Source organism: Stegodyphus dumicola, chromosome 1, assembly GCF_044657685.1.
Source record: "Stegodyphus dumicola isolate Sdum_Otavi_A_Nest chromosome 1, ASM4465768v1".
NCBI classification, from domain to species: Eukaryota; Metazoa; Arthropoda; class Arachnida; order Araneae; family Eresidae; genus Stegodyphus; species Stegodyphus dumicola.
The window spans coordinates 84,086,855-84,101,631 of record NC_140768.1 but is presented as its reverse complement, the minus strand read 5'-3'; the positions used below and the strand labels follow the sequence as shown (position 1 = coordinate 84,101,631).

Here is a 14,777-nt window from a genome sequence, read left to right as displayed (position 1 = left end):
TCTCTTTTTTATTAAACTTATTTGATTCTTTCTTTAACATTTGAAATTTAGGTTCATTCCAAATAAAATTCAGCCATTTTTTATGATTTATTTTTTAAATTTGTATTTTTAAGTAAATTTTTATAATTTTTTCGAAAAGAAATTGTGAATTATAACGTACAAAATTTTTACCATCATCTTAAAGTAGATGTATTTCTAAGCATACCTGCAACAAATTAGAGTTTTTTATTCAAAATTCCCTAAGATATACTGAATCTACATATTGGCGCGTTTCGAAATTTGACATATTTGTTATAAGCAATAATAACGTCAGATGCGGGTTCCGCACTTTGTTAAAATTATTTGAAAAAGTATGAAACTTCCGCTCGTGTACAATGAGAAAAAGGAAACGTAAGTAAGTTGCTGTAAATTAAGAAGTTCGCCCAGTGAATTATTCTTGGCGCAAACTGAAAGAAATGCGCCAAGATAAATTTTTCAATTTTTCCGTAAATTTTTCACCAAATATTACAAAATTAAATAGTTAGGCATAATTTGCATCGTAGAATCAAAACATAGAAAACATTTGGTATGTTACTTCAGAAAAAATCCGATTTTATGTCAAAATACCTATGTTGGAACAGTGCTATATATAAATCTAATATATATCCTAAGTCGCGCTTTCGAGACATGAAAAACGCAATTTGAATTTCGTCAATCGACCCAGTAGAAATGGCGGTATAAAACTGCCTCCCCCCACCTTTTTAAGCCCGAAGGGCGTTAACATAGAAGGGCTATTAATTTCGTTTTGGCATTTAGCGTTGAAACCTTTAAATGTCGGTTCGCTTTTCAAATTGTTGCCACTAAATATTAGAGCCCTCCCTCATTCGTTTCATCTGATAATTTGTTTGTTTAAAAATCGTTTATTCCAATCTTGCGCAGGGAACAAAATAAACAAGATTTAAAATGACAGAAAACAAAAAGATACAGAAACTAAAGTTTAATATTATGCACTCATCCTTACTAGTACCTGCAAAATAATGAATCTAACTTTGAAAGAAACTGTGCAGTTTTAAATGCAATAAATATTTTCGAGTAACATTAAAACCTCAACTGTTGTTCCTTGAAATATCTCTTACTTTGTGCTGAAATAAAATTTAGAAGAAAATCTGCAGCTGCATTCTTTGGAATTTGATGACTAATGCCCTGCAATTGCTACAGAAACGATAAGAACAAAAATGTCATTCATTTCTCTCTGTAGTAATTACACAGACAAACATATGCGTGCCTGTTTAAGAAGTTTAAAATTTCTTTCGTGGATAAGTATCCGGGCATTTTTATCGAATTTGACTTAAATAAGGTAAGTAATGAATTCCTTTTTCCGTTAAAATTCAGGAATCGCAACTAACGTTTAATAATTGCACATGTATTTTTTAACTAAATGTTTTGTTTTTTTATGCACATATACAAAATGATGCACGTCTTAAACGTATACCATAGGAGTAATTCAGAAAAGAGGAGCATACCATAGGCAAATTTCAGGGTTAATGACCCGAAATTTTCCTTGAAACTTGGAAAGGTAAATGTTCAAATTACGCTGATCTGCATTTAAAAACTATATTTTCCCCTTAAACTTTTTTGGTTGTTTCTTACAGATTTTAGATTATTTAAAATAAATACAATGAATCGTCGGAACATGAATGCCTCACTTCATGAAAAATTCGGTTCAGAACAAATTATTTGAATAAAAAAGTCTCCGATGACTAATAGTACCCGAAATAACGAACACTCAAGTCAGTAACTGTAATTTTCAAAACTTTTTTGAGGTAAATTATTCCATATAACTAATATTCAGAGACTTCCGGAAAAATTCTGTGAATATTGCCCATTGTTTAATTCTCATTAGCGAAGCCTGGGAACCAGCAATTTATAAGACCATACATTCGTCCTGGAAAAAATAAAGGCTAGACTGGCTTCCACGCACACTTTGAGCGCTTAATGAAATTTATATCATATTCTTAACATCATTTCTGATCTTTTCGGCAATTTTTTTAAAAAAGCTTGATGTGTTCGTCTATTTGACGTTTATGATTTTAAAATTTATACATGTAAAATGCGCACTGGTTACAAAATTTTGAACGTTTCGCACATTAATAAACAAACTCTTCGAGCTTTTCAAAATAGGAATAATAAAAAAATATTGATTGCTCGATTTTATATTGTTACGTTGTTTTCTTCCTTCACGTTCGTACGGAGTTCGTAGATTTGGAGTGCATAACGACGACACTTGATGAAGTATGGAAACACGCTTTATTTAGCCAATATTAATCAGGACAGTCAGGTTTTACAGTCGTCGAAGATCTACTATACACTCGCTGGAACAATCAGCGACACAACCTTCAGGTTATCAGGCTATAACGGTGGAGACAGCTTCACTGCAAAGCAACAGAGTACAGCTCCCGACTCTGCTTAGTCGTTCTCGGAACTCCACTTATTCTCGAGACTCTCCAAGCTGCAACTCGCGATGCATTCGACGACACACAGAGCACAGCTTCCGACTCTTCGGTTCAGTCATTCCTGGAGCTCAACACACTTTCTCGACGATGCACTAACAGCGATACACTGTACTCTTTCGATGCACTCGACGACTCACTCGACAGTCGCTGCCGGCTGTCAACTCGATCGACTCCGCACGGGCTGACTAACTTAAGACTAACTATCTCTCACTAGACGAGGCACACTAACTCTCCTCGTACCAACATAGTTTATATAGCTTTTGGCTTGTGTTCGAGAACATCGTGAGCTAAACCGGTAAGAATTCGTTCCAGAAGGTTCTCCGTCCATGGCATATCGCCAATTTTGTCGCCAAATGTGGCAACCCTGCCTTCCCTTGCCATTTTATGGCAACCCTAAAACTGCTTTGCGGAGAAGCTATCTTATCGCGCCTGGACATTTCGTAACAATATATTTTTTATAAATATGCTGCATTAGACATTGAGCAGAAGGGAAGTTCTGTTTTTCTCTTTTCGTCATCTAATTCTCTTTAGTTAATTGTGACATTATAAGTCCTATTCTTTCTCTACAAATATTTTCTTTATTTAATTGTATGATTCATATCCATGAATTCTAGTTATTAAATAAACCGGTTCAAACTGGCTTGCATATTTGTGCTCGTTGAACAACAGGGTTTAAGGGTTGAATAACTTTCAAAATTATTTACAATGAAATTTGGAGTATTATTAGCCCAAACATGACAACACTTTCGAAAGAGATATAAGTCTGAAAACCTGGAAATGGTGTTTTGCATTGAATAAGTATGAAGGACGTATCACTTTTCAAATTGTTGCCACCAAATATTATCGTCTTATTATATTAAATAATGAAGAATCTGCATGAACGTATATATATTTCTCCCATTGTGAAAAAGCAACTGTACCAACAGAAAAAAAAATTTCCAACAAATTTTAAATAACATAGCCCTCCTCCCGAATATGGGCGTTTGGTAGATCGAATTTTGAATTTCGAATTTGCTTTATTATCTATTTCATATTTTGTAAAACTTTAACGAAATTTGATTAACAAACTCAATGATTTCAAGGCGAACAGTACCAACAATGTACGGAAAGAAAACATTTTTATCTCCATTGCGCGAGACCGTCTATCAGAAATTCGAAAGATATGCTGTTTTTAAATATTTTGCGATTTTGCTATTGAGTCGAGTTTTATGTGGCTGAAGCGCCAAGAACGTGCTATTTCATTAAAAAAAAGTAAACATATAAAAATGTTAATAAAAAAAAAGAATTTTGTAAAGCAATCTTAGTAAGAAAACCTGAAGTTTTTTTTTTTTTTTTTTTTCCTTTACGGCGGGCTCTAGATATTTTTAGGCTCTCGCCACTACTAGGGGGCTGGAAGCGGTGTTCATTTTATAATGCAGGCACCTAACAGGCACCATTGCTTCCTATGAAAAAACAGACAATTTACATTCACGCCCTCTACAAGATTCGAACCCGGGCCCTCTGGTACTGACACTATACTGTCTAGACTCCCCTAGACACTATACTGTCTGGGCGGTTAGAAAACTGAACCATTGGATATGGTTAACTGAGAAAAGACTGACAAAATCAGAAAAATGGGGATTAATACTTAGTGCTAGAACAGAAATTCTAAACGTATACTCTTATGCTGCTTTTAAAATTTTTTGTAATTTTGCTGTTGAATTGTACATGGTGTTAAGTGCAAAGAAAATGATGCTTAATAATGAAGCATAAAAAGGCGGGTAATAGGAACGAGTGTAACAGCAGATTGGTAGACTGAGAGCTCAGCGAGAACGTAAAAAGCCTTAACAAACCCTTTTGGGCTACCGCTAAAATCTGAACCCTTTCAGACTATGTTTATTTTTATTTTAAATTCCATAAATTTAAAAACATTTTGTCATCATTTCTTTTTCAAAGTTGATTTTTTAAATTTTATTATGCTATATACTATTACATTTTTTGTAACTTTGGAATTCCAACATCCAAAAAAAAATTATTTACAACAATTTGAAATTTCCAAAGGTTATGAAACAAATTCTTCGTGCTCCTTTAAAATAAGAATCATAAAACAATATTAAATATGCAACTTTCTAGAATTTATTTAAATAGCTGCAATTTTATAAGCTTTTATTTAACTACCTCATAGTGTTTGTCAATATGGTCAAAATTCTGCCTCAATTTTTAAGCTCCTGACAAGCTGCAGAACTTAGCTTTGGCCCTCACACTCATAGTGAACAGTATAACATGGTCAAGCAACATTTTTAAATTTTTAATTTACATTTTTATTAATTTAATATTAAAACAATTTTTCGCACATTCCTTTAATAAACAAACTAAAACGACCACAATTTTATTCTTTCTACTATCGGATAGAGTGGGAAAAAAGTCTTTTAAATGAAGTTTATATGAGAATTTTAATGCAATTTCTGAGTTATTGACAAAGCACTATATTTGTTAGACAGCGTTTTGTAATAGAACTATTGGAAGTAAAAGAGTATTTAGTTATTGTTGCAAAATGACTTTTCAATTAAATAATTAGATTGATAATTTATCATTGAGACTAAAAACGTAGACGTAAATCATATCAATAAAAGGTTTTAAAAAATATAAGCTTTCTATTTAAAACTTCTTAAAATAATTAAAGAATTGAAAAGAGAAAAATAATTTACCATACAAGGTAATGAGAACAATAGATTTAAATAAGATATTTACAGAATTTATTTGCAGTTTTATAACACGAATAATAAAAACGTCGGAGCCTAAATAATGCTTTGGTTAGGTTGATGTGATTAAGGCGCAGCACAATAGAGCTATCTGCCTAAGGGTAGGTATGGCTCGTATCCACAAGTGGGGAAAAAACCACGGAAGCACCTATGCAACCAACCCGTTCACTGGTACTCCGGCCCACCAGCGGCGAGCCGTAAAGTCGTTGAACACTCGTAGTTTAGTCTGAAGTTCGAATCTTACGAGTGGGCTGGTTACATGGGCAGTTTTGTGTTTTTCCCATGTGTAACGTGTCTACAAGCTCGTTTCTCTTATAAAGCCCTCCCCTTAGGCAGATATCCCTAAGGTGCTTTTTCCGTAATCTCAATAAACGAAACGTATAAACGAGATTGGAACCCGGGACCGAGATACCAGTTTCCCGCGAATTTACCGTGCGGCCGCTGATGGAGCTGCCTAAATAATGAAATCAGTTCATTTAATTGCATTGTCAACAAGGACATTCTTAAGCCCTATTGAAAGCTATAAAACGTACTTCTTTAATTTTGATCTGAAATCAAAGTCTATATTTGTTTTCAATCAGACTTAATTTAAACTATGTACGAAACTAAAATTCCTTTTTAACTATTTTTCAGGAATTGATACTACAGTCGTATAAGTAACGAAACGTCTCTCATTAAATAACAGAAATTCTTTTTTGATGGAAATGATAAAAAGCAAGTACATTATTACTCAACGGAATGTGCCAAACAAGTTGAGAATTATCAAAAACGCAGTTCTACTCTCTGTTAGCTTTGTATTTCTCTTTACTGCGTATAATGGCATCAGCGTGCTTCAGAGTACCATGAATCAAGAAGAACTCATTGGAATCACCTCACAAGCTATTATTTATGCTTGTTCTTGCATATCGTGTCTTTCGTTGCCAAAATATTTTATTAGAAAATGTGGAATTAAATTCATAATATTAATATGCATGTTTATGTACATGGCATACATTGCAGCAAACTTCTATCCTTACTGGATCACAATGATCCCTTCAGCTGTATTAGTAGGACTGAGTGGAGGCTTGCTTTGGTCTTCTTTCAGCACGTATTTTAATAAGTCTTCCTATTTATACAGTTTGTGTTTTTATGACACTGTACCAAAATTTACTGGGGAAACCTTCATCAGTACTTTTGATAATCTAAACCAGATAGCTACCATATCAGAAAGCATTAACTGTTCGAAATATGCTAATCTTGATGAAATTAGTGAATATAATTCAGGTACCGCAAATGATCTTGGAATAGAGCAACTGGGTGATAATCAGAAATCAAAAGTATTTGCTACAAAAGAATCTATGAATTGTAAATGCCCTTTGGTAAAAGCTTTATCAAGCAATACAGAAAGTATTCAGTCTGATATATCTAGCGCCAGATGTAACCTACCGAAACTTCTTGATGTTTCAGACCTCCCGGCTGACAAAAGACTGACATCTCGTCAGAAATTACCATCCGAAAACGAAGCCTATAATCACGGTGATAATAGAACTGAAAACATAACAAAAACCAACGTTTTGGAATCAATAACTTCTCGGTTTTTCGGTTTTCATGGACTATCATATCAGTCAACACATATTTGGGGCAATCTCGTATCATACTACGTATTGAAACCGAGAACAGATATTAGGAATGCCACCTCCAGTCCAATCTTCATGTGCGGTGCTTTTGTTTGCAACCTCGAATCAGATTCAATGATTAAAAATCTTGTAGAACCAAATAGCGAAACGAGGTATGTCATTACTGGCATATATGTGGTTCTTGTGTTTACTGCTATCTTTATTGTGCTGCTGTTTGTAGATCGTCTCGAAACCAGTAAGGAATCCGAACCATTCTCATTGTCAATGCTCATGGCAACATGTAGATTTCTAAAAACTAAAGAACATTTTTTCCTGATACCCATAGTTTTTTACATAGGAATAGAACAAGCGTTTTACATTGCGGATTACACAAAGGTAAGACTTGTATGAACATTAAATTTTGTCTAGTTTCAGAATTTTGAAATTTCTTTTGATTAATATATAACATATTTGTTTAAATTTTAGTGTTGATTTTTAGATTTTTGAAAGATTCTTGCTAAAGTAAATATATAGTAATAAGATGTTATAAAAACAGTATATATAGGAATAACAGTTCATAAATGATGGTTAAAAATCATTGTAAAATAGTATTATATTTGATGTAGCTGGAATCACATACAAGCGAGCTGCGTTATTATTAAATACTATTACATATGATGTAATTGGAAACATATCACATAATTGAAATATGTTAATACACAGGATTCCCATAAAAGTAATATATTTTTTCATAAAATATTCTCTAGCCAATTATGATAATCTGCAATGTTGTGCAAAAATTATAATTATCAAAATTTTTCTTGCTTGGCGATAAACAGATTGCGCTGAGAACTTCATATAACGCTTCAAACATCGAAAACAAAAGTGATTGCGCCATCTGCGATAAAATGTAATTTACGTATACAGGATAGTTCAATATAATGACTATCATTTGGCCTTCTGCCCGTTAGATATTTTTAATGATGATTTGATCTGCAAATGCAAAAGTGAAATGTTTCATTTCAGCTCCAGTTTTTCTTTATTTCTTAAATTCCTTTATTTCTTAAAAGGTCAAAGTAAGTTAAATATATCACAGTTTTCATCTGAATATAGTATGAACTTATATACCTCTTTTATAGTTACTGCATGACAGAACTTTTGAATAAATTCAAAATGGGCTCGACTAAAGAATGTTTTAGTGGTTTTTCAGAAATTAATAATTATTTCAATTTTAGTTTAAAACGCATGACCCGTTTGTAGGTATATGCTCTCTTTCCAGAGGTAATGAGCGGATGTTCGTATTCTGTGTAACATTCTGTTACGCAAGTATTCTTTAAAGAGTACAGTAGTGTGCGAAATTTATATATGGATTGGTAAATTAAAATTCACAGGGACCATTAAATAAAATTAGATATGAAATTAAGATTTCCACATACAACATTAAGTACAGGATAGATTTTCCGGTGTAACATTATGCAACCAGTGATTCAGATTATTACAAATACCGCCAAGTGCTAACTAACACTGTGAGAAGATAAACAAGACTGACCGAGAAAAGATGAACATTCAAGAACCGAAAGATGAACATTCAAGAACCGAAAGATGAACATTCAAGAACCTCCATTTAAAAACAGATTCTATTATAGTACCACTGAAAACAGAAACATCTATGTTAAAAGCGGCAAAAAATTCCAGGCTTCAGCAAGAAATATAACCTCTGACTACGATGCAGAATATACACTGTCTGTTCCTGCTCAATGCGAGATCATCGATGAGATCTGAAGGCATCATAGCCGTCATAACGGCATTGACTAAATTCGAAATCGTAACTGCTATGTGGCGATGTGCTGCCGGTGATCTCGCATAATGCCCTACATGTGGTCATAAATGGCCTACATGTCATAAACGCTCTGCATGTGGTCGACTGGAATTATTTTGTCGGACTGTGTAGGATAAATGTTCTTCCCTTAGCTACGGTCGCACACTGTGTTTTTCACTTGAAAGTATTCTATAAATAACCATATTCCCGGTGAAAAATATCAAGAATTAAAATGAAATGTTATTGTATAATTATTTATAGCTTAAAACAAGCCAGCGTCCAGGCCAGTGCATCCAGTACGGCGACAAATTTTTTGGAATTTAGAGAAGCACAAGGCAGCAGAATTTACGACCAACAAAAACTGGACCAAGTGACAAAGTGCCTAGCCATAATTTAAAATGCTACATATATATTTTATGCTATTAGAAATTGCAAAGCATTTTTACACATAAAGATATGTGATAATGAGATATAATGTGGCGTCATCCTTTAAAAATAAATGCAATAATCTAATTTTAAAATTTCAATTTTAATTCTAAAATTAAATTACTATTACATTTAAGCAATTGTGATAAAAAAATAAAAATCTGATACATAATGATGATAAATCTGTACACCACGTGACTTTCATGTAACGGAATATTAAATTATAAGCATTTTTTCCTGTATTTCGTTTAAACTTATTACCTCGAATTTCATTTGAGATATACAAATGGAGGACAAAATAATACGAACACCTGTGAAATACTGGAAAATCTTTATTAATAGGGGGTTGGACCACCTTTTGGCTCAAGTGCAGATTGAATGCGACGTGGGATAGATGCATAAAGGTCATGGACAATATTTAAAGGAATATTAAGCCATTCCTCCTGCAGAGCGGTCTCTAATTCCGAAAGTCCGGATAGAGGTGGAAATCGGGAACGAAGTTTGGACTCCAAATATGCCCATAAATGTGCAATGATATTGAAGTCCGGAGACTGAGAGGATTCAAGCGAGATGTTCAATTGCATCGTCATGCTCTTCGAACCATTCTTGAGTACACCTAGCAGTGTGGATAGGGGCGTTGTTGTCTTCAAAAAATGGTCGTTCCCCAGGGAATACAGTGTGGACAAAAGGATGGACATGATCCCTTAGAATGCTTAGATAGTGATTGGACGTGTTCATCCCATGCAGAATAACAAGTGGCCCAAGACCGCGCCAAGATATCGCACCCCACACCATAATGGCGTCCCCCCCATGCTTCTCAGTCGAAAAGAGGCAGTCAGAATGAAAGCGTTCTCCAGACATAAACGCGTCCGTTCGTCTGAATGACGATTCAACTGACCATATTACCTCTTGCCACTGCTGTGGGGGGGAGCAGCCTTTGTGATCTCTACACCATTGGCGTCGCTTGAAAGCATTAGTTGCTGTCACCAAGGGTTTACGAATTGCCACTCTGCCATAAATGTTCGCAGCATGAAGTTCCCTTTCGACAGTGTTTGTTGAAACGGGCTGCTGGAGATGACTGTTCATTTCGGATTTGTTATCTCGGATAACGATTGTGGTTTCAGGCTACTATGCGCTTCAAGACCCGTCTATCCCTGACATTTTAACTTAAAACATGATCGAAGCATGCAACGCAGGTGATTGCTGTTGAGAGACTGATACCTTCCTCTTCACGCTCACTAGGTGGCAGACTTCTGTTGCAAGTGGCGCGGCTGTACTGCAGGTGTGAAATACGTCATACTTTTTCACAAGTGTTCCCATTATTTTTTCCTTCATCTGTATTTCTCATTCAATTAATTCAGTTCTGACTTCGCGAAAAGGCAAAAATACATGAAACCTCAAAATATCTTTAAAAAAATTTTAAAATATAAAACATGAATACAGTTAAAACAATTTAAAGATTAATTTTTACAATTAAAATGAGAGTTTCTACTCAAAAACAAGCAATTCGGACAGCCTGCAAGAAGGAAGATTTTTCGGTGCACAAAACTGAAAGTTTACTTTTGGTCTTACTCGGCAAAAAGACACTATAGGCGCAGAAACTGATTTAATTTTTTGTCGACGCTATGCCGAGTCAATATATAGGTAATAAATGATAATTCCAGAATGAATAAAATAGGATTTAATTCGCAATAATAACAGAAGATGTCATATTTGTTGATGCGAAGCTTAGTTTCTCTAGATTAGCAACAAGTCCACTATTCTGCTAAGTTTCAAATGTAAAAAAATATGGCTGCTATTTTAAAAATAATTAGGCTTAGCTGCAATTAAACACTTTTAAATTGTTGATAATATATTGCATTCAAAAATTTAATAAAGGCATAAAAACCTTAACCGGAAGATAAGAACAACATAATTTAATCACTTTTAAAGCAAAAAATGCACAATTTACTACCATATAAGAATAAGAAAACTGAGCTCAATGAGCCTAGTAACAGAATGTGTATGTGTATACATTTATTTACATACTTTGGGTGCAACCAATTGCCACCAAAAAGGGAGGTACACAACTACATGCTATAGCAATCCTATATACAAATTGTCAATGTTCTGAGGCTAGTCGTTTTTGAGTTATGCGAAGTACATACATACATACGTACGTACAGGTGGGCCATGAAAAAAATCTCTTCTGAATCCATTTTAAATCAGCTTTTTAATTCGTTTGGGGAAAAAGATTCCTTTATTCTTTCCTTACGTGCAGATGTCACGCAAAAACATCGTTAAATTGCATTTGATAGTTGTCAAAATGGATATTTTGGTTGAAATATGGTACCAGAAATTTTTCGTGATTACAATACTTCCTTTACTCCGTACAAGTAAAAATAAGTGAAATAATATACAAATTTATTACTTCAGCAGTGGTTTAATTGTAGTCTAGGAGGTGGAAAATGTAATATAGCTTTATTAATGATACATAACTGAAGGAGGAAAACTATAAAATATGTAAAACACATGAGAATAACTGCATCTTGCGTTTTCAAAATGTATTAACATTTAATAGTTGTTAATTGAAAATAGTATAGCTGGAAAACAAAAGCTTGGGCTTTGCCACCACAAATAAAGAGATTTCCTGTGCTTATGCAGCAAATTTTCATTACATAAACTAAATGATTAAATATAATTAATAATTTACAATAGGATATTTCACATTTTTTTAATTTATCAATGACTCAAATTAATGAATTCTATAAATGAAATTAGTAATTAGATTTCTGAATGTAGAGATACAGTTATTAAAATTCTAAAATGGTTGTTTAGTGAAATTATTTTTGTGAAATTCTTGTACATATTTGAGCAGTCAGTATATCACAAATTTGAGTAGAGAATTTGTTATGCTTAATATGAAATTGCGAGTAATCATTATTCGTAGATTAAAATTTTAACCAAACTACTTAAAGTTTGAAAGAGGGATTTGTGTGATTTGTTTTACTACAGTTATCCAAAGCGCACGATAAAAAATAAATAAAAATAAAATATACCTATCTAAAAGAATATCATGGTCATTGCCGTCCAGATATAAATTATCCAAAATATTATTTGCGGGTAATTTGTGTGACATCCGTTATAGTTTTATACTGACCCTGCATGTCTCTATTAAGAAAGTTTAAGAATTTATTTTAACTCAAAAGAAATATCATTTCAAAGTAAAAAATATATCATCAAAACCAAGCAGACAAACAGCTAATTTGTTATTATAAAAGAAATATTTTACTCGGTTGATCTCTAATATATAAAACAGAAATTCGGATTCCTGCTTGTGCAGCATATACGCGTGTGAGTTTTAAGCAATTAATTTTTAATTTTTCTTTCGTTATGAAATGTGTTATTTCTATTTTACTAAACTCAGTTCGTTATAAAGGAATGCTAAAAGACACTTTGAGAGTTTTATAATGGTTTTAATCTGAAAAAAATGCTTCTGGGATATTTAGGAGAGGTATTCAGAAAGCAACCAGGCTGATGATACAACGGCATTCGAGTCAAAGGAAAATACTTCCAAAAAACAGCGTAACTGTTTATACTGCATTATAATTCTGGCCCTACTAAATGTAATCTTGTTTCTTTATGAACAACTTATGTATGCAGATATCGCCTGGTAGATAGGTATTCATTTTAAAAATAGAGATTTAGAAAGAGCGTAGATTAAATTTACCAGAAAATAATATTCAATGATAAGGAATTGGACAAGCTGGGTTGCCCTAGCCAAATAATGTGGATAACTTTTGTAATGATAAAATGTGTATACGAAGGAGACAAAACAAAGTGCGAAGCCTCTTAATAAATGAGTAGAAATTAATAATATTTATTTGAGATAGAAAACAATCAAAAGATTACTTTTTCTTTTAAAATATTGTAAATGCTTGAATGTGCATTCTGAAAGAATGCTGTGTCTGCTTGAGTTGAAGCTTACAAAAGTTTTATTTCCAGTCATATATTAGTTGCGCTACTGGGGCCCACAACATTGGGCTGGTGACAGTTTGTTATGGATGTGCATCTACTTTTTCTTCATCACTTTCTGGCTGGCTTGTGAAGCATGCTGGGAGGATACCCGTCATACTCATGGCAGCTATTGTCAATTTTGCAGCAAACATTCTTCTTCTTCTATGGCATCCCAGCGCATTACATCCTGAAATCTTCTTTATTGTAGCTGCAATGTGGGGAACTATGACTGGGATTTTGTGGTCTCAAATGCATGGTAAGTGTCAAGGAAGATATATCCCAACTTTACGTACTTGATAAATTTCAATAAAAAAGTATATAATAACGTAAATATATCGATATCGTTAACTCCAACCAGAACCTTAATTGTTAAATCAAATCTCAATGAAGCCATCATTTTATCGAGGGCTTTTCACTACCAGCTGAGACTAAATTAGAATGAACTTAAAGTTTAGCAAATAACTAAAATGTACTTTAACTTGATACCGTTATAAATTAAACAGAGAAATGTAATTTAAACAAAGGTCTGAACTTAAATTTAAGTAATGTTGTGGCCAACAGAAATCAAATTAAATGCTTCATTTGGTGGGATTTTCTGTAAAGATGAACTCTCAGTCTTGCTCTCCTTCCCACGATGAATTTTATGGACTTGTTACTGTCAGACAAGTGAGATAAGTCACACGCGCAACACAAATAACGTAATTGTTCACGGCTTAAATTTGGATCCGAAATTTAAATCTATGAAATAAAAAGCATGTAATCGGCTAAAGATCTGAAGATTTAAACGCGGAATATATTTGTATTCATTTGTACCACTTCAATTATATTCATATAATATATTTTATTCTCAAATCTATGCTTTTTAAGCTATCACCACTATAAATGCTACAATGACAAAAAGATATATTTTAATGTTTCATTTCAGCCTTTTATGGAATTCTCTTTAAGAAAGAAGAAGAAGCAGCATTTGCAAGTTTTCTCCTCTGCGTTTCACTTGGCTACTCTTTATTTTTCTTTTTCAGTAATTATGTATGCATTTCTTTCAAAATTTACATCTTGCTGTCAGTGTCTTCACTGGGAGTTCTGGGCTATCTGAAAGCAGAATCCATGTATTCACAGAAGAAGGAAGAATTAGAAGATTGAATGCTATCTCATAAATATTTTTTTAGAATATCATAAAGAATTCATTTTGAATAAGACTAAAGTGGTAGTAAACTTTTGCTTGTTCAAAACTTGAAAATAAAGCATTATTTATGTGACATTTTCTACCTTAAAGTATTAAGATAAAAATTATGGAGGTTAGAAAATAAAGAGAACTAGAATATAAATTTTTGCCCAAATATGAAACATGAGACTAGAATATCATAAAACTAAAATTTTACTTGCCGTTAATTCAAAATTAAAAAATTAGAAGATTTTGAGATATAAGCCACAAGGTCACTCTTTTTCAGGAACAGAAGATTAATTTTCTGTTGTTATTTGAATTTCAGGTAAATTTATGACACTATAATTTAAGGCAAGAAAAACTAATGTAACGCATAATGGTAGTGTTTTCTTATTTTAAAATATTTTTTCTACATTTTATAATGTTAACTATTTTTAGACTACGGGAATTGAGGTTATAATGGGGTTTTCATATTCAGAGTCTGAATTTTAAAGCAATAAAAAATAATCACAAAGAAAAAAGTATCTATAACAGGCGTTAAAC

At 33.0% G+C, this 14,777-nt stretch overlaps 1 protein-coding gene across 1 annotated transcript; it reads left to right on the top strand.

The window, feature by feature from the left end:
- The first annotated feature begins 992 nt into the window (after positions 1-992).
- LOC118183134 (N-acetylglucosamine transporter UNC93A-like) lies at positions 993-14,328 on the top strand. The gene is made up of 4 exons (XM_035352561.2): positions 993-1,336; positions 5,867-7,224; positions 13,058-13,325; positions 13,995-14,328. Exons 2-4 carry the CDS (start codon positions 5,932-5,934, stop codon positions 14,210-14,212), a joined length of 1,779 nt encoding a protein of 592 aa, XP_035208452.1. The 5' UTR covers positions 993-1,336; positions 5,867-5,931; the 3' UTR covers positions 14,213-14,328.
- Positions 14,329-14,777: the final 449 nt, after the last annotated feature.

Excerpts from the sequence above, each read along its gene's own strand:
- LOC118183134 (XM_035352561.2), top strand. The coding sequence starts at position 5,932 with ATGGAAATGATAAAAAGCAAGTACATTATTACTCAACGGAATGTGCCA. Across the intron at positions 7,225-13,057 it reads ACATTGCGGATTACACAAAG|TCATATATTAGTTGCGCTAC; the intron begins GTAAGACTTGTA and ends TTTTATTTCCAG. Across the intron at positions 13,326-13,994 it reads TTTGTGGTCTCAAATGCATG|CCTTTTATGGAATTCTCTTT; the intron begins GTAAGTGTCAAG and ends GTTTCATTTCAG.